Here is a 25,932-nt window from a genome sequence, read left to right on the forward strand (position 1 = left end):
ATGGATTTTTGAACAGTAAGAGAATTAAGGGTTATGGTGAGCGAGTAGGTAAATGGAGCTGAGTTCATGAAAAGATCAGCCATGTTCTTATTGAATGGCGGAGCAGGCTCAACAGGCCAGATGCTGGATTAGTGGTGCTGGAAGAGCAGAGCAGTTCAGGCAGCATCTGAGGAGCAGTAAAAATCAATGTTTTGGGCAAAAGCCCTTCATCAGGAATAAAGACAGAGAGCCTGAAGCGTGAAGAGATAAGCTAGAGGAGGGTGGGGGTAGGGAGAAAGTAACAGAGTACAATAGGTGAGTGGGGGAGGGGATGAAGGTGATTAGGTCAAGGAGGAGGGTGGATTGGATAGTTGGAAAAGATAGGACAAGTCATGGGGACAGTGCTGAGCTGGAAGTTTGGAACAAGGGTGAGGTGGGGGAAAGGGAAATGAGGAAACTGTTGAAGTCCACATTAATGCCCTGGGGTTGAAGTATTCCTAGGCGGAAGATGAGGCGTTCTTCCTCCAGGCGTCTGGTGGTGAGGGAGCGGTGGTGAAGGAGGCCCAGGACCTCCATGTCCTCGGCACAGTGGGAGGGGGAGTTGAAATGTTGGGCCACAGGGCGGTGTGGTTGATTGGTGCGGGTGTCCCAGAGATGTTCCCTAAAGCGCTCTGCTAGGAGGCGTCCAGTCTCCCAATGTAGAGGAGACCGCTTCGGGAGCAACGAATACAATAAATGATATTGGTGGATGTGCAGGTAAAACTTTGATGGATGTGGAAAGCTCCTTTAGGGCCTTGGATGGAGGTGAGGGAGGAGGTGTGGGTGCAGGTTTTGCAATTCCTGCAGTGGCAGGGGAAGGTACCAGGATGGGAGGGTGGGTTGTAGGGGGGGGCGTGGACCTGACCAGGTAGTCACGGAGGGAATGGTCTTTGCAGAAGGCGGAAAGGGGTGGGGAGGGAAATATATCCCTGGTGGTGGGGTCTTTTTGGAGGTGGCGGAAATGTCGGCGGATGATTTGGTTTATGCAAAGGTTGGTAGGGTGGAAGGTGAGCACCAGGGGCATTCTGTCCTTGTTACGATTGGAGGGGTGGGATCTGAGGGCGGAGGTGCGGGATGTGGAGGAGATGCGTTGGAGGGTATCTTTAACCATGTGGAAAGGGAAATTGTGGTCTCTAAAGGAGGCGGCCATCTGGTGTGTTCTGTGGTGGAACTGGTCCTCCTGGGAGCAGATACGGCGGAGGCGGAGGAATTGGGAATACGGGATGGCATTTTTGCAAGAGGTAGGGTGGGAAGAGGTGTAATCCAGGTAGCTGTGGGAGTCGGCGGGTTTGTAAAAAATGTCAGTGTCAAGTCGGTCGTCATTAATGGAGATGGAGAGGTGCAGGAAGGGGAGGGAGGTGTCAGAGATGGTCCAGGTAAATTTAAGGTCAAGGTGGAATGTGTTGGTGATATTGATGAATTGCTCAACCTCCTTGCGGGAGCACGAGGTGGCGCCAATGCAGTCATCAATGTAGCGGAGGAAGAGGTGGGGAGTGGTGCCGGTGTAGTTACGGAAGATCAACTGTTCTACATAGCCAACGTAGTCAGATGGCCTACTCCTAATTCTCATGTTATGCTCAGTTCATGATTGTAAAGACAATAAAATTATTTGTCTGATCCATATCAATTTTCATTGAGTAAAGCAAAGATCCGTAAAAAACTCAGTAAGACTAGCATATAGAAAGCGAGCATAAGGGGGATTTACATGAATATTCATAATGCTTATTTTTGACTTTTGTCCAATCACTCATTTTTATTCGATCACTTTACATTACAATATATAAACTTTACTCTGGTGGCAACATTTTTATTTTGATTTTCTTTTCTCTGCTTGCTTCCAGCTGACAGAAGAAAAGGATCGTGAGAAACGCACCGTCGAGACACGGTGGCTCAGTGGTTAGCACTGCTGCCTCACAGCACCAAGGTCCCAGGTTCGATTCGGGCGATTGTCTGTGTGGAGTTTTCACATTCTGCCCGTGTCTGTGTGGGTTTCCACCGGGTACTCCGGATTCCTCCCACTGTCCAAAGGTGTGCAGGTCAGGTGAATTGGCCATGCTAAATTGCCCAGAGTGTTAGGTGCATTCGTCAGAGGGAAATGGGTCTGGGTGGGTTACTCTGAGGACCAGTGTGGACTGGTTGGACTGAAGGGCCTGTTTCCACACTGTAGGGAATCTAATCTAGATCAATATATAGATCAAGGGCCGAGATCAATGACGTTTGGGCCATTATTTACATACATTACACTTGTAAGTAAGCCTAAAGAGTTAAACTCTTGAGCCAGAGGATTTTGGAAAAACATGACAAACTATTCTTAAGACTTCAAGAACATTAGAGGAAAAAGTAACAAAACAGGTTTTAAAAAGCTTTGGCAAGAGGTACAGACTGACACATACAAGGGAATGAATAAATCAAGCATCAAACAAAATAACCATCTGAAAACTCAGATTGCTGAATATAATTACCTGATTAACAATATTCAAAAAAGTTTGAGATAGGAGAAACATTTTACCTAATTTTCTGGAAGTGTTCTAGATTATGCTCAAGTTTTTTTCTACAAAAAGCTCTTACATCTATCATCCTGGGAAGGGAAGGGAAGGAAAATGTCTAAAAATAAAGACGTTTAAAATTACTCTTACCCGAAACATGCAAATTGGTAGAATGAGCCAAGAGGTTGGTATATGAGGTTGTATGCCTTTTCTGCCACTCCCCTACAGAGGGCATACACTTGGTTCCAGGAAGAGCAGTCAGACTTTGGCTTTTCACCATTGGTAAGGAGGAATTGCACTTCCTTGCAAACTAAACATTTAAAAAATATTAAGATGACAAATATAGCAGATTATGGCAAATCTTCCAAAGCTTTAAAAAAAAAGTGCTTAACTTGATCGATTCAAGTTGTTATAAATAAGCTAATTCATGATTGGTTCCTTAAAATAACACTATTGAAAGACAGTTAAGTTTACACCTACTGCATGTTCAACCACTGATTTTAGCCACATGCTTCCTCGCAGTTGACTTTGTTAAAGGCTTGACTCCTCACAGAAAACACTTCTGTGTAAATATGGCCAAAGGTTTAGACGAAATACAAAGCTTGTTTCCAATTTACGACATTCTGTACTCCAACCATTTTCACAGAAACTTTCAGCACAGGATGCCTGTGGTCTGTGCTAACACTTGGAAAGACCAGTCATTTTTATTCTTACATTCTAATCTTTTTGTTCCTTGTCCTTAATATCGGCATCGTCATTTATTCTTTGAAAATTCATTGAGAAATTTATAGAATCAGATTCCACCACTTTTCTTGACAAGGTTCCTAATCATACAACGTACCGCAAAACAGAATTTTCTTTTCCCTTTTGGATGTTTTGACAACTATTTAAAACTATGCCCTCTGCCAGAGGAAATACTTTTTTCATCATCTGCTCTGTCAAAGCCTCTCATTATCTTGAAAGTATAAGACCCTAAGACATCAGAGCAGAAATTAAGCCATTCAGCCCATCAAGTCTACTCCACTCAACCCTGGCTGATAAATCTCCCAACCTTATTTTCCCACTTTCTGCCTATAAAACGCTTGATCCCCAAGAACCTACCTTAGTCTTAAATTTACTCAATGACCTGGCCTCCACAGCCTTCTGTGACAATGAATTCCACAGATTCACAACTCTCTGGCTGAAGAAGTTTCTCCTATCTCCATTCTAAAAAGGTCTACCCTTTACAATAAGGTTTTGCCCTTTGGTCGGGGAAACTAGGACCCATGAAAACATCTTTCCAACATCTACTGTCCAGGCCATTCAGTACTCTATGTTTTAATTAGAGCACACCCTCATCCTTCTAAACTCCATCGAGTCCTCAAACATTCCTCATATGTTAAACCTGTCATTCCTGGGACCATTCTTGTGAACTCCTCTGAACACTCTCGAGGGCCAGTACATCCTTCCTGAGGTTTGGGGCCCAAAACTGCACACAATACTCCAAATGTGGTCTGACCATCTGGCAGGCGAGTTACTACTTGCAACTGAAGTTCCTCATCCTTGGTAAACATCCTCTTTATGCTCTCTAAGCTTTTAGTGCTTAGAATTGTCCACAATACATTTTCTAAGATCTAATTCAGTGATTTTTCTTTCCAATTGTTGTTTGTTGGAAATAAAATAAAAGGATGAGGACATTCCTGGCTAGGCCAGCATTTGCTGCCCATCCCTAACTGCCAGAGGGCATTGCTGTGGGTCTGGAGTCACATGTGGGCCAAACAAGGATGGCAGTTTCCCTCCCTAAAGGGCATTAACCAGACGGGTTTTCCAACAATTGACAAAGGACTCACGGTCATTGTTAGACTCAATTTTCGATTTTTTGTGAATTCAAATTCCACCATCTGCCATGGCAGGATTCAAACCCAGGTCCCCAGAATATTACCTGGGTGTCTGAATTAGTATTCTAGCGATAAAGCCATTTGGCCATTGCTTGAACAGTTTTGGTCTGAACATTTAGAAGATGAATTGAGAACATAGACCTGGGAACTAAACTTTTAAATTGTTCTAACTTAAACAATTATTCTTGCATACAGCACAATGAGACCAAAATGCAACAACAGGTGCTATAGGCACATATTATCATCTCATTGAAACTTACAAAACACTGACAGGCCTGAATAGAGTGGACTTGGAGAAATTGTTTCTGTTAATAAATCAGACTAGGACCCAAGAGTACAGCCTCAGAGTGAAGGGATGACCTTATAGAACTGAGATGTGAAGGAATTTCTTCAGTCAGAATGGTGAATCTGTGGAACTTAATGCCACAGAAGGCTGTGGAGGCCAAGTCTTTCAGTATGTTTAAAACAGCGGTAGATAGTAAGGGGATCAAGAAGGCAGGAGAATAGAATTGATAGCATATCAGACCTAATCAAATGGTGCAGCAGACGTTATGGGCCAAATGGCCTAATTCTATTCATACTTGTTACAGTTTAATGGTCTTCACAAAAACAACTGGATTAACCTGATGCAATCAGCTTACTCAAATATCTTTCAGATTCTCATAGCACAATATTCATGATCTGGTTACAGGATTTAATTATGCAAACCAGCTTGTCTACCCACAAACAAGAGGTGCATTAAGCATCAACAGACTGAAGTCAGTAACGTGTACATGTCGATGCTCACTGCAACATATTCACTACCATGAAGCAATTTTTAAAAAAAATTTGACAGTGCATTGGGGTTTCACCCAAAACTTACTCATTTTTGAATGACGCACAGCAATGTGCTACAGAACCAAGTAAATCCACAGCCAGGTGATTTCCAGATGGGTATTTCAATCAAGTTGTTAAAAAAAAACACTGTCGTGGTTTAACAAGCATTATTGGGTGAAAGTGGATGTGCAAGTAAAACCAACACTTAAGGTCTCAATAGCTGCTGGAAAACCACTTAATTTTTACTCTTCTAGCAAATGTTCAACTTCAGTACTATTACTGATGATACAAGATATAGTGCATATGCGTTAAAATTCTTCAAGGAACAATAACTTGATTACTTTAACTCTCCATAACATTACACAGTGACAACAATGCATACCATCTACAAAATGCACTGCAGTGACTTGCCAAGGTTCATTCAACAGTAGCCTCCAAACCCTTTATCTCTAGAACTGAGGGGGATACGTGTAGCAGATGCAAGGGAGCCACCATTTGCAAACTCCCCTTCAAAACAACATACCATTCTGACTGCGTTATATCACAATTTCTGCATTGTTGTTTGGTGAAAATCCTATGACAGCCAGCCAAACAGTATTGTGAGTGTCACCAGTAGTTCAAGCAAACAGTTTATTACCAATTCCTCCACAGCAATAAATTCTGGTCTAGCTAGTAAGACCATATCCCACAATCTGACTAAAAAAAAATCAGATGAACAAAGGTAGAAAATAACAATCCTTATCTTTGCCTCTGTAGCCCCTCCCTCCAATTTTGAAATCTTTCAACATTCCTCTGCATTTACTAAGCTGAAAGGCTGCACCAATTTCCCCACAATGAGGACATTTTAGTGAGTCAAGTTTTACAGAGCAAGGAATACAGCACAAGCCGAATTCTATTAAGGGACAGCACGAAAACCAAAAGGATGTGCTAGAGTGTCTGAAAGTCTCAACAAGCCATGCTACATAGGGGCGACAAAAAGAGTCAGCGCACCGTCTAATAAGAAACATAAGACAGCTTTCTGATGTTCAAATGATATACCTTCTCGTGTCATTAACATCGTGACAACTATGAAATTAATAAAATTAATAGCCTCACAGGGAAAATCAAAGTGACAATGAACCACTTAAACAAGATACTAGACAGCTAAAACCTATTCCAATACCATTCAATGTCTTCTGCAAAAGAGAAGGTTGAGGATGCACCATCAAATAAATCCAGAATGAAGAGAAAAAAATAAATACATAAACTACTAGAGTATAGAACCAGCTCTGTGGCTTGAATAAGTGAGCCTGGGTCAAAGTCAGTTTGTTTTAGAAATATTATTTAAATGTTTAAGACAGTATTTTAACCTGTCCATACAATTAATTGTTTTCTAAGGAAAAAGCCTGTCTTACCACGGATGTGTCAATCTGAGCTAACATTTTAGGATTATTCTGTTCCACAGCCTCCAAACATTGGAACATAGCAGTCACATGGGGATTGCTCAACAGAAAAGCAGTATCTGTAAGAGATAAACAGCCTGTAATGATTTTCTTTTATAGGTGGAAAGAAATGGCAAAAGACATCCAACAGGTCTTCTCTACACTGAGGAATCTGTTTAACAACTCATTTCTTCGATGACATTTAGTTTCAAGTCCTGTTTCATGTGATTTTATCTTTGAGTACAGTCAACAATCTGCATATTTTTAAATTTAGTAGCCTAATACACTTCAAAAACTTTAAGCTGTCACTTATTATATCAGCTGGTATGAACATTTATTTCAAAATCTATAATGAAAAATGACTACAGCTACTGTTCATTTTTTGTAGACTTTGAATTTTAAAAGTCATTTTTAAAAGCAGCCCCAAAATGTAATCTCAAAATGCAATTGACACAAAGTCGATTCCTACTGTCTTGAAGTAATGTTAGTACTCTGCCACTTTACAGTCGTAATTATCCTTTCTTATACGCAAATCACTTTATTGCTCGTGCCCATTGCACCACTGGTACACTCTCTCCTAAAACTTGTCCTGTCACATCAGCATCTCAAGTACAGAAATATGCTATGTAATCAAGAAACATTTTCGTCATTTTTCTCTTTAAACTTGGAACTCCCAGTACATAGCCAGCAACCTTGATTTAACAGTGTGGACATGTCAATGTAAGCTCATCAGACTTTCATATTATAATTGATTCCAACTGACGATTTTTGGTACTTGTATGGTGTGCTAGTCAAGAAATTATTGGCCCTCAAGTTTGATTTTCCGTGCAAATTGAAATTGAACAAACATCCCTTGAAGGTTCCATTTTCTCAACCAAGACGTCCTGCTATTGTTACTCATCACAATACTGTCCAAATTGTGAGCATTAGCCTTTTGTCTTTACAATTAATACTGGTTTCCCAACTGCAGATAATTCTACATACACATCCAATTTATGGGTTAGAGGTGGAGAACCTGAAGCCTCAAACTCTCAAATTCAACTAGGTTCTTGATGATCTATTGTGATATTGTGGAAGTTAAGTTCAAATCTACAACATTATAAAGTACATTAACTCACACTGTACCTTTGTAAAATTTCCTCGTGTATTCACAGTCACTGAGCAATGACCTTAGCTGCGATGAGAGGCAGTGGAACTGAAGACTGTGATGGAGCCAATACTGTGCTTTTTGTGGATTACTCTTTGGGATAGATTGCACATCACTCTCCATAATCTAAAGGGAAAAACAAGAAAAGTGTATTTACCGATAAGATTGTGCGCTTCAGTTTATTTTACCCTTAAATCAAATACCTTGACCCTGTTTGGAAAAACAGGGGTCGTTATTCACAGCGATATGTGGATCTCCCGGCCTTTCTCCTCTAATTTGAGTGGCTTTAAAAGTTCAACATCGACATCATCTAGTTCATACTTCTGGATTTACACTGCCTTCTGTCCAATTCCTTTTTTCCCTCATTATGCCCAAAATAAAGCATACACCTATCTCTTCCCTTTAAGTGGAAAAAAAGGTTATTTGCTCTTTTGATTTCCACATCTTATTAGTCTTCCATTCTTCAGATTTGGTCTTTACTTTCTCCAATACTGGAGAAAGATCTGAATTAGTCTTCAATTACAGGTAAATAAATGTGAATAGTCAATTGTGCTACAGAATTGGCACAGCCCCACGATCTCAATAAAGAGAATCTCTACTGAAACAAAGTGCAAATGGCAATAAAATGAAGATAGAGAAACAAGAATTAGAGAAGGATATTTATTTATATAGATGCACTTGACAATTGGGTAGGGGTTTCTTCTCTCAAACTCAAAAAGTTGCACATTTTTAAACTATCAGGTTTTCCCTTCATCACTGCTGTTCAAATTACTGTTTTGTTATTTGTCCCACTTTTATAATCAAAATTGCTTAGAGTCACTCATGTTATGGAGCAAACGTTGAACCCCTCTTAATTAAAACCAAACATCCAGAAATACTCACCTCAATCTGTTAAAGTGTAAGTGAGTGAGAGAGAACTCCAAAATTCCAGTATTTAAAGCAAAATTTATTTTTCCTAACTCCAACAGTGAACGTCAAGCAAAAACTACTCAGAAATCCAAGACCCCCCACTTTTCTTAACCACTTACTATCTGACCCCAATTCTAAAATAATATACTGTACCCATAACACGCTTATTAAACATTACATGAACTTAATCTCAAGACCACACAGTCTGTCTTTTCCAGTGTTGTCACTCTTCCGGCTGGTGATCTCCCTGGGTCTTTTTTTTTCCAACTGCGAGTATGTTTCACATGAAAAAGGTACCTTTGTTAGAGTGTGGTTTCTAATTTCTTTGAGAGATAGAAAACAGATGGGCAGTTGCTCTCTGGTTCTAATCGGTTGCAGTTTCTTTCCCTCCGATTTTAAAATATCGGGTTTATATACCACCCAATACATTAAATTCTAGTATGTTGATTGGTTTCCAGGTGTTAGAACGAGAAAATTCAAATTCCTTTTGGTATCCTGGGCATAATTTAAACTAATTGGTTAAATTCAAGTTGTTGTCAAAACAACCACAACTCAGGTATCCATTTAACAGCCAATTGTTATATTTGAAACAGCCAGATCTTCAGCTGGCAGCTGTGGCTGCACTTTAAATTCAGAAAAGCATTTTATAAGGTCCTAGGGAGTGTTGCTGAACAAAGAGGCCTTGGAGTGAAGGTTCATAGCTCCTTGAAAGTGGAGTCCCAGGTAGATAGGATAGTGAAGGTGGTGTTTGGTATGCTTTCCTTTATTGGTCAGAGTATTGAGTACAGGAGTTGGGAGGTCATGTTGCGGCTATACAGGACATTGGTTAGGCCACTGCAATTCTGGTCTCCTTCCTATCGGAAAGATGTTGTGAAACTGGAAAGGGTTCAGAAAAGATTTACAAGGATGTTGCCAGGGTTGGAGGATCTGAGCTACAGGGAGAGGCTGAACAGGCTTGGGCTGTTTTCCCTGGAGCGGAGGCTGAGGGGTGGCCTTATACAGGTTTACAAAATTATGAGGGGCATAGATAGGATAAATAGGCAAAGTCTTTTCCCTGGGGTTGGGGAGTCCAGAACTAGAGGGCATAGGTTTAGGGTGAGAGGAAAAGATATAAAAGAGACCCAAGGGGCAACTTTTTCACGCACAGGGTGGTACGTGTATGGAATGAGCTGCCAGAGGATGTGGTGGAGACTGGTACAATTGCAACATTTAAGAGGCATTTGGATGGGTATATGAATAGGAAGAGTTTGGAGAGATATGGGCCGGGTGCTGGCAGGTGGGGCTAGATTGGGTTGGGATATCTGGTCGGCATGGACGAGTTGGACCGAAGGGTCTGTTTCCATGCTGTACATCTCTATGAACTAAGATTTCAAATACAAAACTTAAATCATTGTTTACTGGGCAGTGCTCCCCACAGACTTATGCAAGTTGGAAACTTAGGCAAGCTAGATCAGCCACTTCAGAAGTACTACCAACACTGCCTTTGCAAGACCCTCCAGATCTGGTGGCAAGAAAGGCGATCAGTCATCGAGAGTTAATTTGGACAAAGAGTTCTCAAAAGTTTAAATGGGTCCCGGTCCTCGAGAATTGGGGCAGTCTCCTGGCTACGGTAGCTGCAGTATTGGCAGTGAAGAAGTGGCTTTGGCAGAGGTGACGTTCTGGGTCTAGTCAGCGATAGCTGCATCAGCATGCTTCTTCCTTAGTGTTACGGCCTCAGGGACAGCCTTGGCTGCTGTTGAGTATAGTGATGTTCTGTTGCCACTTCAGAAATCAAGAAACCATGAATAGAACAAAAATGAAATTTGTCCTTTGTGTAATTTGTTTTTATAATTTACGTGATGAAGATGGCACAGGCTTATGGCACCTTATACTACTGTATTTTCATAAATACATGTAACAATAAATTACTATTACAAACAGCAGTAGCCTCTCTTAAGGCATCTTGTCCAGTGTCAAAGCACTCTTTCGGGCGGCTCTGTGGCTCAGTGTTTAGCACTGCTGCCTCGCAGCACCGGGATCCCAGGTTCGATTCCAGCCTCAGATGACTGCATGGCGTTTGCACATTCTCCTTGTGTCCGCATGGGTTTTCTCCGGGTTTCCTCCCACAGTCCAAAGATGTGCAGGTCAGATGAATTGGCAATGCTAAAATTGTCCATAATGTTAGATGCATTCGTCAGAGAGAACTGGGTCTGGGTGGGTTACTCTTCAGAGGGTCGGTGTGGACTTGTTGGGCTGAGTGGACTGTTTCCACACAGTAGGGAATCTAATCACTCAAAACCAGATTGATTGGGCAGGATATATGGCTTGTATATCTGTCATCAGATTCAAATTAATCTTAACTCTGTTGCAGCAGGAGACTTCTGGGAGTGAAAAAGAAACTTCATGGGTTTCAAAACATTTACGCCCAATTCTTGAACTACAACCACCTCCTGCTCAGCACGTGGTCAAGCCCGCAGACTGTGCATTGGATTGATAAGCAACCTCAGAATCCATGTCATCCATGCTACATAGGGACTGCATAAGAAAACTGGCAACCACATTAAATGCCTATCTAGTGAACTTGAGTTTTTATTCTACACATTTTGACATATGAAATAAGAGTAGGTGATTTGACCCCTCAAATCTGCTCCCCTATCAACTTGGTTATGGCTAATCTTCTACCTCATACCCCTTAATGTCTTTGACATCTAAAAACTTAACCACTTTGAATATACTCAATGACAGTGAATTCATTTTAAATGGGTTAACTAATGAGTTTAAAATTGCTCTGCAAACTGTTTTTATCTTAAATGGTTTAACTATTGTGTTAGAACAGTTATATGTTAATCAGTATTCTAAAATAATACCAACAAAATTAGACCAGCAGTCGCTTCACTTCTCCGACAGGTCAGACTAAAGAAAGGTCTAGAAATGCTGTAGAAATTCAGAAGAAGAGCTATTTTCATCAGTTTCCATCAGAATATATCTAATCATATGAATTAGGAGCAAAGTATGCAATTCAGGAAGATCATGCTTACAATTGCACATTCCCATCTACTCCTTTTAGGAACTTTGATTCTCTTGCCTATCTCTGCCTTAAAGAGAATCAATGATCCAACTACTTATGCCTTTTGAAGCAGCATGCACCAAAGTCACTATCATAAAGGGGCAACCCTTAATTACTCAATGGTGTACCTGAGTCCTGAACTCTCAAAAGGAAACATGATTTTTATGTTTGCCTTCTGAAAACTGTTCAGGATCTTCAAAACATCACTTGCTTTCTTCTAAAATACAATTAAACCAAGTCCAATGCTGATTATTCAGTTTTATTCCTAGAAATAATTTTAATCAAGTCTGATTTAACTTTGTGTTCATATTAAAATTAACCTTTTTTTGCTAATAAAACATTTCTTGTTGCATCAAAACAACAACAGTGCATCCACTAATATAGTACAGACTGGAGGTCAGAGCTAGATTGATTATTCAGGATTCTGATGTCCAAACTTAAATTGCGAAAGAAAACAGATATACAAGGTTGCAAACATGGATACTCTGATATCCTCAGCAATGTCTCTAAGAAACATAGTTGCCATGTCAGCCCAAACAGTGATTCTCATGCCATGATGTTCAAACTATTCAGAAAAATACCACTATCATATGGCCTAAAATTACAGCGACAGCAATTTTCTAATGGGAAAAAATTAATGGCTTTTAATACACTGCAGTTTCAGCTAAAGTTTGAGCTATTATTACACAGGCAGCTACAGAAATATACCAATTTTTAAAAGGCAAAAATGAAGATTTTTGGGGAAGATAAAGAATAATAGTGGAGACTAAGTATACTATAATCAACTGATGCTTCACTTATGATAACACCACATATTTATTTCAGTTAGTTCAGAGTATTTGTAACTGCCACAAAACAATAAGTCATTAGATGTATACGCACTGAGAAGCAAATGGACTGAGTTGTAATAAACAGCATGGTTTATTATTATTGCTGGGGAGGTTGTGCCTCACTAGCTTGATCAAACGTTCTGAGGTAGTGACAAAAATAATCGATGAGAGAAAAGCGGTCAATGTTGTTGACATGGTCTTCAGTAAGGACTTTGACAGGGTCCCTCCTAGCAGACTGTACAAAAGGTGAAGTCACATGGTATCAGGGTGAGCTGACAAGACGGATACAGAACTGGCTTAGTCATAGGGGGCAGAGGGTAACGGTGGAAGGATGCTTTTCAGAATGGAGGATTGCGACTAGTGGTGCTTCACAGGGATCAGTGCTGGGACCTCTGCTGTCCATTATCAACATAAATGATTTGGAAAAAATATAGCTGGTCTAATAAGCTTATGGACAATACAAAGATTGGAGGAGTTACAGAAAGTGAGAACGACTGTTAGAGGATACAGCAGGATATACAACAGTTGAAGGCATGGGTAGATGTAGTTTAATCTGGACAAATGTGAGGTAATGCATTTTTGAACGTCAAGCACAGGTGAAAACTCTACAATGAATAGCAGAACCTTTACAAGTATTGATATGCAGAAGGATCTGGGAGTGCAAGTCCACAGATCACTGAAGGTGGCAGCACACATAAATAAAATAGCAAAAAGACCTATGGCATGCTTGCCTTCATTGGAAGGGGCATTGAGTACAAGGATAGACAAGTCATGCTGCAGCTTTATACAACCTTAGTTAGGCCACGCTTGAAAAATTGCATACAGTTCTGGTCGCCAGACTATTGGAAATACAAAGATGCTTTGGGAAAGGGCAAAAAAAGGTTTACCAGGATACTGCCTGGTATGGACGATTTTAGCTATGAAGAAAAATTGGACAGACTGGGTTTGTTTTCACTGGAACTCAGAAGGTTGAGGGGCAACCTGGTAGAAATTTCTAAGGTTATGAACGGCAAGGATAGACTGCAAAGTATGAGACTTTTTCCCCCCAGAGTGACAGGGTCAATTACATGGGGACATAGGTTCAAGGCATGAGAGAGTGATGTTTAAGAGAGATGTGCAAGGCAGGTTTTTCACACAAAGGGTAGTGAGTGACTGGACTGTGCCAGCAGAGGTAGTGATGGAAGCAGGAACAATAGCAGCATTCAAGCAGCACCCAGACAAATATGTGAATTGGAAGAGAACAGACGAATATGGATACTGTAAGTGAAGGAAGGTTTAATATGGAAGGGCAAAATGTGTTGCTGCAGGCTTGGAGAGCTGAAGGGCCTGTTCCTGTGTTGTATTGTTCTTTGTATATGCCTTTTGTTAAAAAAAAAAGCAGTGCCAGATCAAAACAAACCAACTTTGAATTTATATGAATTTGAAAGACCATTACAAGGTTTTAAAAGTTGAAAAATTAGAACAATTAATTGTTGGAACGGGAGGCAGTGTACCTCACTAAAATTTTCTATAGTAGTAGTTTTCACTTGCAACTATAAAGTCATATTTGTCAATATATTGTTAGATACCTTGCTGATTTTTTATTATAGAGTCATAGAGATGTACAGCATGGAAACAGACCCTTCAGTCCTACTTGCCCATATCAACCAGATATCCCAAAGTGATCTAGTTCCATTTGCCAACGCTTGGCCGATATCTCGCTGAACTCCTCCAATTCATATCCTCATCCAGATGCCTTTTAAATGCTGTAATTGTACCAACCTCCTGCACTTCCTCTGGCAGCTCATTACATACACAGATCACACTCTGCGTGAAAACATTGCCCCTAGTTTCCTTTAAAATCCTTCCCCTCTGACCCTAAACCTATGCCCTCTAGTTCTGGACTCCCCCACCCCAGGGAAAAGACTGTATTTACCCTATCCATGCCCCTCCTGATTTTATAAATCTCTAAAAGATCAGCCCTCAGCCTCTACTACTCCAGAGAAAACAGCCCAAGGATGTACAGCCTCTTTATTTTACTGTTATCAATTCTGAATTACGAACTGAAAATGACTGATTGATTTTGGGACAGTTTGGGTTAAAAGAAGAACAAATCAGTCAAGCATTTTTGTTTGAGATGCCAGACCTAGAGGCTAATTGCAGGCTGAGCCTTGATTAAAAGGTTCTAACAGAGAGTAACCCTTGCCCCACCCCAGGTTCAAACAGATCACAGAAGATTGTATTGATGAGGTCAATATCTGGGAGCGACCCTGCATTCAAGCACGTGGCGGTTGTTGAATGGTGACTGAAGTCTTGAGGAGAGTCAGGGCAGAAACAGATTTCAACTTGTTTGTTTGAAGTTAAGTTTTCCAAGAAATGGATCTGGAAAGCTGCTGAGACAGCATGAAGATTTGAAAGCCCCTGCCTTATCTGATATCCCAGCTTTCAGAAGCCAAAAGGGAGAATGCTGCATTATAAGTATTGCTGCCTTTGCCTGGGAGAAACCGAGAAGGTGGCCTGATCAATATTTCATAAAAAAACAGCAGAGTCCACATTTATGCCTGTGAACAAAGCATTGTGAAGGATATTCCAGTAATCTGGCCAGTTTTATAATTTTCTTTACCCTTTAACTATGTTTGTCTTTTGAGAGACTGAGGCCAAAAACAAATACCTCAAATTTAAAGACATTAATCAAAGTTTTAAAAAAATCACAACACCAGGTTATATTCCAGGTTTGATTGGAAGCACTAGCTTTCAGAGTGCTGTTCCTTCATTGGGTGTCAACTTAGCATACTGTTTAATTGTTTTCTCTGCAAATGTCAATTTGTATTTAATAAATTATTCTTAAGATACAAAACTGATGGCTGGAAATGAATTATTCACAAAGTTTGGTATTGGTTATTCAAAAGTCTGGTTAGAAAGCACTGAAACAACTGTTTGAGGGCCTTCAATGGTTTGATTTTAATGTGTTAGAAAGGCTGCTTTGGTTCAACTGCCTCTCTCCATGTCATAACTATGTACAGTAAAGTACTAGTTGCAAGAAAACCTACAATATTTCTGAAAACCTATATTTCAGTACTGAAAACAGCACCCGGACTAATCTGCTTCAGCAGCTTTTTTAAAATAAACAGCACAGCAATTAATCAATCAATAAACATGATAAAGGAAAGCTTATTTGCATACAAAACAATGTCAAAGGATTAGCCAAACCGTAAATATATAATTTTAATAGTGGTAGCATACACCTTCCTGTGCCTTACCTGAACAATATGATTAGCAAGGCTAGGGCTGACCCAGTGGCAATTAGTTATAAATTGCCAGTAGTCTTTGTGCTGTGCATATACCTATTGAATTGCAAGAAAAACTAATTAAATAAATATCGACATAATTAACTCTCTAGCATTAACAATTTACACTTCACACCATTAATTTTTCTTTGACCAAGTCTCAGTAAACTTTAGTGCACAAGAAAAACTTGAAGTCAGTTAACTAGTTCCTTATTTCAGGCTTAAAAGACTGATCGTTAATCAAGAACAATAACATCAAGTGAAGAGAAAATAACAATGTTACAACTTGCACAAACAACAGATAAACCTAGAACCAGTTACTTTTCACAAAAGACCTTTCTTTAGACATCTATTTTCTGGTCTTGTAATATGAGACATTAGTCAGATATATTTGAGTGTTACTTTCCTGATAAAACGCATCTTGCTTTCTATAGTCACACTTAATGCAGAGGATTCAGAGAAAGGTGGAAACAACTGAAATGCAAAAGCAAAATATTCCATAACTCCTTTGAAAAAGATTCCTTACATGTATGGATGTCACTCATCAAGTTCCTGAACTGAGCTATGTAAATGTGCTGAACCGGTGAACTCCCCAGTAAGAGAAAGGAAATACAGCTTGCTTGAATAGAGTGCGGTAAGGAGCTATTTTGCTATATTATGATTTTAAACAGTGAGCAAAAATCCCCACATCTGCAGTATGAGTCACACAGTACTGCAGAAGCACTCACATAATAAAGTCATGGGAGCTGGTTATCTGAATTTCAAATAGAATGTTGCAAAATTTAGTGGCTGAAGACATCTAAACCTTAGATCGTGCTAGATTATGCAAGATAACTATCCATTTTCAAATGGACACCACAAAAATTAAGAAAGAAACATCTAGCCTCACCTGACAAATTATGGAAGATCATTGACAAATGTGCAGGATTATTTCTTTCTGATCCTCAAAAATGCATTTGACAAGGAAAAACAAATTCACAACACAAAACCGTTCAGCACTGTGTCGCACAAAGAATATTTTAAGCTTAGTGTTAAAGTTTCACCTTTGTACAAGCATAATACATCAAACCATCTACTCCAGTTGATGTCAGAAAGTTACCACTGGATAAAGAAAATTAGCTTAAATAGACTAAATCAACTGTAGTTAATATTAGCATTTATGAGTTACAACTCAAGCTATCCACAAAACTGTTAGGCTTTTAAATTAGTATTTTAATACGCATTCCCTTGCATACATGTTAACGCATGACAGAATATCTTGAGCGGAGTGGGAGGGAGATTTGTGCACCTGTGTACTCGAGCTTAACAAAGATGATAAAGATTAGGTTTAAAAAAAACATGTGTACTATGAGAATAGTCTGAAACAAAAAAGATTTGAAAACAAACTGCTAGTTTCACATTACATTCAATTAAGCTAATGCAGTATGCCAGTAATAGACTTTTAAGTCATTCAGGCAAACTTTTGTGGAGACTTTCAGATTAACCGAAGCCTATTCCAGCAGATGTTACCAACCATAGAGAAGCAGACTCAATTCAATTATAAAAGTTTGAGTTAAAGGCAATGTTACCCTGCCAATAGCAGAAAACATAATTCAGAAAATGATTGCAAAGGAGCATGAATAATAACATTACCAAATAGAGAAAACAGTCTGTTGCAGTCTCTCTCCCATCTACAATTCTCCTCCATAGGATTCTGAATACATTTATAAAGGTTATTTTTAACCAAAAATCCTTCACCAGTTTAATAATTTCAGTGGAATGTGTGGAGTGTGAACCAAAGAGTGTGATCATCCAGATTACATGTAATGGTTTACAATGGCTAGATAATTCAATTGCTCAAGTTCTGCTTACTACGACAAATAAGGTCATTAAGCTTTGATAGGAGCACTATCTACCCAAATGAAATACATTACAAAAACAGAGACCTCATCCTCCAGGAGTCCATGACACAAAATCTTGTTCATATCCTTACAGAGACGCTCCAATCCTCCATACTTAGACCAAACATTGGGGTTATTTGTTGACAGCAGCCCCTCCGCAGTGGTCTTCAGACCTCCAAGGAGTTTCCACTGTTCTTGTCTGCAGATGAACAAAACAAAATTGCAAACTTAAGAGATTATTTAGCCAGTTGTTTCATGTACACTTGATTCGAAGCTCAGCTGTTATTTGACCCATTTCCAATATCACACTCAATTACAACCAATAATGGCATCCTTATACAAAATAACAAGTGATTTAACCTCTACAATCAATAATCTCTAATTAGTACCTCCTACGCTTTGCACCATTTTAACAGTACAAATAGCCCAAAGATGTTTATAATGTGGACACATTTGTACCATCAAGAAGAGTCAAATAAACCAATCTTGAAAATGGGATAGAGACTAGGCAGCTGAAAATACCATTTTTCCTTTTACTGCGGATCAGTCCCTTCAATGAACCTCATTGATCCAGAATAGTAGCCTGAACAGCACATTTAATTTGTTCCAAGTCACAGGCCAGTCAGCAAATCAAAGTTAGTAGATAAATTGCATACTTAAATATGGAACATATTTAAAACATATTTACAATTTAATTCAATTTATTATTCCTAAAATAGATATCACAACAAACATCATAACTGAACAGAGATCAAAAGAAACCATGGAATGAAACTAAGAGATAAACCTTAGCATCCAGTCTTATGTATCAAGAAGGGTTTAAAACCAGGGATATAGAGAGTAGGTCATTAAGATTGCGAAAGGGAATTCCAAAAATCAATAAACTGGTGGCTGAAAAAGTACACAAGCTATGGAGGAGTGAAGTATGTAAGCAGTAACATAAGCCTGAATGCTGAAACACAGTGGTGAGGCTGTCAACAATTTCCAAGAACAAAGGCAAATATTTTTAAACTAAAAATATAAAGAGCACACAAAGGTAGGAAAGCATCACAAATGCAGGGATCACAGTACAAGGATTGCAGTAGCAATAGATGCAGGTTGTAGCACTCAATTGACTACAATTCAGAGTGGAAGAGTGACCCGTGAGGAGAGCACAAGAGAAACTTGATCATCAAATAATTCCATCAACAGATTCAGCAGTAACTGAAAAGGTGAAGAATAGACATGGAAATACATACAAAGAAAATATACTATAGAGAAAAAAATATGTAAACGCCCTTAAAACATAACATAAAAACATATTTTATTTGGCTCATCCAAAATGATGTGCAACCTGCAATGGAGGATCAAATAATAACGTTGAAATCAAGAGACAACAGAAAGTTAAAGCAATTTTGACTACGTTCTTCCTTCTGGACAACATCATTAAAGGGACAGTACTTAATATATTAAAGTAGACTCAAGGGTACACAGATGACCATGAAGGCATGGGAGAGGATTCCTTTAACAATATGCAAAATTTTCAACATAAATTAATTCCATCAGTGAATTATTACTCATACCTTACTGTATAATAAGGAAATGAGACCAATCATGCAAACAATTGGGGAAAATCAGTTAAAAAAAAGCAACAGAAACAGCTGCAAAATATGTAAGAGAGTGTTTCTGAGCCACTCGAGTCTCTCAGTAAGGTCAACTCCTGAAAAAGGCAGTACCAGAGAAACTGTCGGACAGTTATGAGCATGACAATAATTTGCGTTCCTTTAAGCTAGTTACATACATTCTTTTAAGACTACCAAAAAAATGATACCATGCTTCAGCTGAAAAAAATAACCATAGTAAATATAAAAAGTAATCTGACTAAAATGAGTACTGCACAAATAGTTGGTCACAAACTCTGAATCTTACTAGATCACCTTCATGCTGTCCATACGACTGGAGTACAGTCGAGGGATCAGTGCTGAAAATGAAATTAACTATCAGCAGTTTACTTGGAGGTCACCATTCATTACATGTGATAAATACATTCAAATATGTTTAAGAGGCAACATGACTACAAAATGGTGACCTGTAGCAACCTCATTAGCTATTCCTGACATTTATTTTTGAAAAAAAAGGTTGCCGTATTAAAAGACAAAAACACTAAGAAAGAGATCTGAACAACTACCAGGTGTGATCCAATAAGAATAGTCTGTGCTTAGCTGGCAGGAACAGGGTAGCTATGGCAGGACAGGAAAGGACTCGTCAGAACAGCATGGAGGAGAAAAATAGTGCAGACACTGGAATCTGTACTGAAAACAAGAGGTGCTGGAGATCAGTGGGTCAGGCAGCATCCAGAGGGAGAAAGCAAGCTAACATTTCAAGTTTAGATGAATCTTCAAATCAGAGCTTCGATGAAGATTCATCTAGACTCGAAACTTAGATTGCTTTCTCTCCAAGGACCTGTTGAGATTTCCAGGACTACTTGTTTTCAGTACAGAGCAATAACAGTTTTGGCAAATAAGCTGACATGCACCAAGATAAACAATTAGAAAATATTTGCTTCACAAAGTGCTGAGATGTGGGTCCTCTCCATGATCCTCCAACAGTATTCAGGTGCTCATGTAAAAGAAAAACAAACATACTGCCAGAGAAATGATGAGGCAGTTGCAAAACTAAATAGGTAGACTAGGAATAAATTCTATATCTTCTGTCAAAAGGACCTGAAAAGAACCAAAGAAACAACAAGAGAAACTGGGAGCAAGTACAGTGGGTAAAACACTTTCACCATTAGAAAGTAAATCCACATGAAGTCCAAATGAATGAGATCAAAGTTCACTTGTTTAAACAAATCTTAAGATATTTACAACTTGGCCAGTTTTACAGTTTCTATGAGCATGAGCCTAAACTATGACTACTTCAACATGACAATTTGCTCATTACAAAATAGAATTTTAAACTGAAAACTATCAAAAGAACTGGTGCAGAAAACTGAAAATATTTAATTCATACTCCTGAATTCTTTCATTTCAATCCAAGTCAACAGTTAATTAACAGCATTCTGGATTAGTGGTGCTGGAAGAGCACAGCAGTTCAGGCAGCATCCAAAGAGCAGCGAAATCAACGTTGATTTCGCTGCTCTTTGGATGCTGCCTGAACTGCTATGCTCTTTCAGCACCACTAATCCAGAATCTGGTTTCCAGCATCTGCAGTCATTGTTTTTACCTAGTTAATTAACAGCAGGATACTAATACTGACAATCACACTTAAGGCCAGAAAACCTGCTTAAGAATTTAAAAACTGCCACATATGCAAGATGTTGACCTTCTAAAGAGAGTATTTGAGTTCCCCTCCCAGCCACTTGCCATCCTAACTTGGAAATATATTGCTGTTTCTTCAGAGATACTGGGTCAAAATCCTCACATTCCCTCAACAGCATTGTCAACCAGAAGCATGTAGACTGCAACAGTTCAAGAGGCAATTTACCACACCTTCTCAAGGGCAACTAGGGGTGGGTAATAAATGCTGGCCAGGTAGCAATGCCCACATCTCAAGTTCATCAAAAAAAGAGCATATGACTGGAGTACAGTCAAGGGACCAGTGCTGAAAACAAAATGAAGTATACAGCAGTTTCCTTGGAGGTCACCATTCATTACATATGATAAATACATTCAAATATGTTGAAGAGGCAACATGACTGCAAAATGGTGACCTGTAGCAACTCCATTAGCCTATTCCTGACATCAACCAAATGAAAGAACATTCATCTGTTCTTTGTCCAGCTCAAATAATTTAAAGGATTCAAATCAGAAACATCTCTGTCTTTATGCCTTCAGCTTTTACTATAAATGTACAGCAAAATTCTTTATTGACCTAACACTTAAAAATTAAAATATCTTCACGGTCATACACACATTAATCTCACATGTAAAACTCAGTCTCGCCTTTCAGGTTAGGTTACAAATGGGCTATGGATTTGTCAATCAAGTCAACTGACTTTTTTAGTAGCCCAGCAAACGGTCAGATGTGTCTCGGAAACACCTATCATTACGGTAGCCTCCACCCCTTCATTATTAGTAAGCTATTTAAATAAATCATCATTAACAGTGTATCACCGAAAATGATAATCCGCAGACGGAGTCTTGCTGTCGTCAAAGAGGAAGACGTTAGCCCCGCTCCAAAACACACGTTCAGGAGCTACTGATTAACAAGAAGCTCAGGGGCAGGCACCGAGATGCTTGACCGCAGCAGACTCGGGCTGTTACCTGCACTCTGCCTCCTCCGCGCTCTCCATGTCGTGGTGCCAGTCATTCTCTCTCCATGTCGACAACATGTCTCCACCAGCCTCGACTTCTCTCTGGGTATTCTCCGAGAAGCCAGCTCTTCGCCTCCCAGCTTCTCAAATTCTGTCACAGCTTGTCACGACCGTACCTCCCCACCCCCAGGTCTCAACGCTGTTGCCACCAACCAGAAGGCCCTTGCCTCAGGGCCGCTCCGTCTCGACCCTCCACACCACGTGATGTCAGGCTCTGACCCGCCCTAGCAACGGAGCCGGAAAGCGGCCTGTACCAGGGCCCGCCTCCCGCAAACACCGCCCCCAACGAGAGCAGCCGGTACTTCACCCTACCCCAGGGAAACAAAAGTTATGGAGGAGGTGGAGGGAATGGGTAGTGTCCTGAATGTATGTGGGGAACTCCTGGACCAAGAGGGACAGGACGGTGTCAAGGTAGGAGGAAATAAATACGGTGGGGTGAGAGCAGACGGAGACGATGGGTCAACCAGGGCAGTCAGGTCTCTGAACTTTGAGTTACAGGTAGAACTGGGTAGTGCAGGCTTCTAGGACAATGAGATTGGAGGCTGTGGATGGGAGAGCCCCTGAGGTGATGAAGTTGTGGATGGTATGGGAGATAATGGTTTGGTGATGGGAGGTGAGGTTGTGGTTAAGGGGGCAGTAGGAGGAAGGGTCCGTGAGTTGGCACCTGGCTTCAGTGGTATACAGGTTGATGCACCAAGCTACCACTACATTCCCCCTTGTCTGCTGGTTTGATGGTGAGGTTGAAGTTGGAGTGGAGGGCTGTGCGTTGCGAGGGTGGGAAGTTGAAGCGGGTGAGAGAGGTGGACAGATTGAGGCAGTCAATGTCACAGCAACAGTTGGAGATTAAGAGATTGAGGGCAGGTAACAGACCATTAAGGTCAGTGGGCCCCTGCCTCTTGTCTGCTGGTGACGCCACCCACAGTCCCATGACCAACCAACTCCAAATAAACCGTCCCCACCCCCTCCCAACTTCAATTCTACACCAGGTCCTAGCCCCCAGCCATGCCATTTTTTTATCTTCCCCCAGACCTCCCCCTCACTGAGGATGAATGATCAGTCCTCAGTAAAGGTCTCACGTTCATCCCACAACACTCCCAGATCATTGAATTCCATATGCATCACCTCCGTGCTTACTTTTTCCATCATGACTCCCACCCACTGACCGAGGGCATCCTTTAAAGAGACTTCGTAGTGGTACAAACTTGATAGGAGACAAACAATCTGCAGATGCTGGAAGCCAAGCAGGAGACTGGAAGAACACAGTATGACAGGCAGCCTCAGGAGATGGAGATGGTCTTGGGAGGCACAGCTTGCTCAGAAAATAACATATTGAGAATTTCCAGAACAATCAGGTTGCACACTAAATTCAGTGCAATGGTGCTTTAGAAACAGGAGACGAAAAATAACATTTCCGGAGTAGGCTTTCCTCAACTGAAAAGTCCCTAAACAAAACTCAAATCCCTAAACACTTCAAACAGAACAACCACAAAATCCAAGTGTAAAAGTCAGATATTTCTCTGAAATGAGTTCGTGGAATTTATTAAGAAACATGATTTTGAATAGTATGGTTTAAAAGTAAAGTTTCAATGTCTCAATGACATTCCAGAAATTTTGGCAAACCTATTCCAGTTATAGAGTCATAGAGATGTACAGCACGGAAACAGACCCTTCAGTCCAACTCGTCCATGCCGACCAGATATCCCAACCCAATCTAGTCCCACCGGCCAGCACTCAGCTCATACCCCTCCAAACCCTTCCTATATGTATACCCATTCAGATGTTTTTAAATGTTGCAATTATACTAGCCTCCACACTTCGTCTGGCAGCCCGTTCCACACACACACCAACCTCTGCGTGAAAAGTTGCCCTTTAGGTCTCTTTTATATCTTTCTCTTCTCACCCTAAACCTATGCCCTCTAGTTCTGGACTCCCTCTCCCTCAGGGCAAAGACCTTGTCTATTTACCCTATCCACATCCCTCATGATCTTATAAACCTCTATAAGGTCATGGCTCAGCCTCTGACGCCTCAGGGAAAACAGTCCTACCCTATTCAACCTCTCCCTATAGCTCAAATCCTCCAACCCTGGCAACATCCTTGTAAATCTTTTCTGAACCCTTTCAAGTTTCACAACATCCTTCCACAAGACATAGGAGTGGAAGTAAGGCCATTCGACCCATCAAGTCCACTACACCATTCAATCATGGCTGATGGGTATTTCAACGCCTTCTGATAGGAAGGAAACCAGAATTACACACAATATTCTAAAAATGACCGAACCAATGTCCTGTACAGCTGCAACATGACCTCCCAACTCCTGTACTCAATACTCAGACCAATAAAGGAAAGTATACCAAACGGCTTCTTCACTGTCCTATCTACCTGTGACTCTACTTTCAAGGATATACGAACCTGCACTCCAAGGGGTCCTTGTTCAGCAACACTCCCTAGGACCTTATCACTCAGTGTATGAGTCCTGCTAAGATTTGCTTTCCCAAAGTGCTGCACCTCGCATTTACCTAAATTAAACTCCACCTGCCACTCCTCAGCCCATTGGCTCATCTGATCAAGATCCTGTTGTAATCCAAGGCAACCTTCTTCGCTACACTTTCAATTTTGGTGTCATCTGCAAACTTACTAACTATATCTCTTAAGCTCACATCCAAATCATTCATATAAATGATGAAAAGTAACGGACGCAGCACTGATTCTTGTGGCACTCCAATCTGAAAAAAACAACCCTCCACCATTACCTACTATCTTCTATCTTTGAGCTAGTTCTGTATCCAAATGGCGAGTTGTCCCTGTATTCCATGAGATCTAACATTGCTATCTAGTCTCCCATGGGGAACCTCGTTGAATGCCTTACTGAAGTCCATATAGATCACATCTACCGCTCTGCCCTCATCAATCCTTTTTGTTACTTCTTCAAAAAACTCAATCAAATTTGTGAGACATGATTTCCCACGCACAAAGCCATGTTGACTATCCCTGATCAGTCCTTGCCTTTCCAAATACATGTACATCCTGTCCCTCAGGATTCCCTCCAACAACTTGCCCACCACCGACGTCAGGCTCACTGGTCTATAGTTCCCTGACTTGTCCTTAACACATTTCTTAAATAGTGGCACCACGTTAGCCAACCTCCAGTCTTCCAGCACCTCACCTGCGACTACCGATTATACAAATATCTCAGCAAGAGGCCCAGTAATCATTTGCCTGGCTTCCCACAAAGTTCTAGGGTACACCTGATCAGATCCTGGGGATTTATCCACTTTTATGTGTTTCAAGACATCCAGCACTTCCTCCACTGTAATATGGATATTTTTCAAGATGTCATCACCTATTTCCCTACATTCTATATCTTCCATGTTCTTTTCCACAATAAATACTGATGCAAAATACTCGTTTAGTATCTCACCCATATCCTGTGGCTCCCCACAGATAATGAAGTAGATTCATTTTTTCTATAATCCTTCCAAATTCCAATCTTCAAGAAATATTAAGTATGAAGCAGCTTCATATCAAAATATAAAATTAATAATTCTCATTAATACCTCCTATTTCCACATTGTAATGTCAATTGACTTCTCCCTTTCATCTCATCTGCTGCACCAAATTTGTCAATCTTATTCTTCACAACCACCTGATGAAGGAGCAGCGCTCTGAAAGCTAGTGCTTCTAAATAAACCTGTTGAACTATAACCTGGTGTTGTGTGATTTTTAACTTTGTCCACCCCAGTCCAACACCGGCATCTCCAAATCAAAGCTAATCCATTCTTTGAGAGAAAGTGAGGGCTGCAGATGCTGGAGATCAGAGCTGAAAATGTGTTGCTGGTCATCTTCCTGACCTCTCCGCCTCCACCCCACTCCGGCCTATCACCCTCACCTTGACCTCCCTCCACCTATTGCATTTCCAAAGCCCCTCCCCCAAGTCCCTCCTC

At 40.4% G+C, this 25,932-nt stretch overlaps 1 protein-coding gene across 3 annotated transcripts in view; it reads right to left on the reverse strand.

Moving 5' to 3' along the window:
- The window catches only part of rubcn (rubicon autophagy regulator), a 58,793-nt gene extending 36,611 nt beyond the window's left edge, over nt 1–22,182 (reverse strand). For 2 of the 3 annotated variants that reach the window (XM_043702395.2, XM_043702393.2), the window contains exons 1-6: nt 21,941–22,182; nt 17,742–17,895; nt 15,790–15,873; nt 7,744–7,891; nt 6,592–6,698; nt 2,655–2,814 (exon numbers count right to left, since the gene is read on the reverse strand). In XM_043702395.2, coding sequence (XP_043558330.2) covers nt 2,655–2,814; nt 6,592–6,698; nt 7,744–7,891; nt 15,790–15,873; nt 17,742–17,895; nt 21,941–22,008 — 721 coding nt within the window. In that variant the 5' untranslated portion in view covers nt 22,009–22,182. The remainder of the gene's footprint in view (nt 1–2,654; nt 2,815–6,591; nt 6,699–7,743; nt 7,892–15,789; nt 15,874–17,741; nt 17,896–21,940) is intronic. The other variant, XM_043702394.2, reaches the window with a different exon arrangement.
- Nucleotides 22,183–25,932: the final 3,750 nt, after the last annotated feature.

Source organism: Chiloscyllium plagiosum, unplaced genomic scaffold (genome assembly GCF_037043375.1).
Source record: "Chiloscyllium plagiosum isolate Xiang-an unplaced genomic scaffold, Cpla_swu_hap1 HiC_scaffold_13, whole genome shotgun sequence".
In the NCBI taxonomy this organism is placed as follows: Eukaryota; Metazoa; Chordata; class Chondrichthyes; order Orectolobiformes; family Hemiscylliidae; genus Chiloscyllium; species Chiloscyllium plagiosum.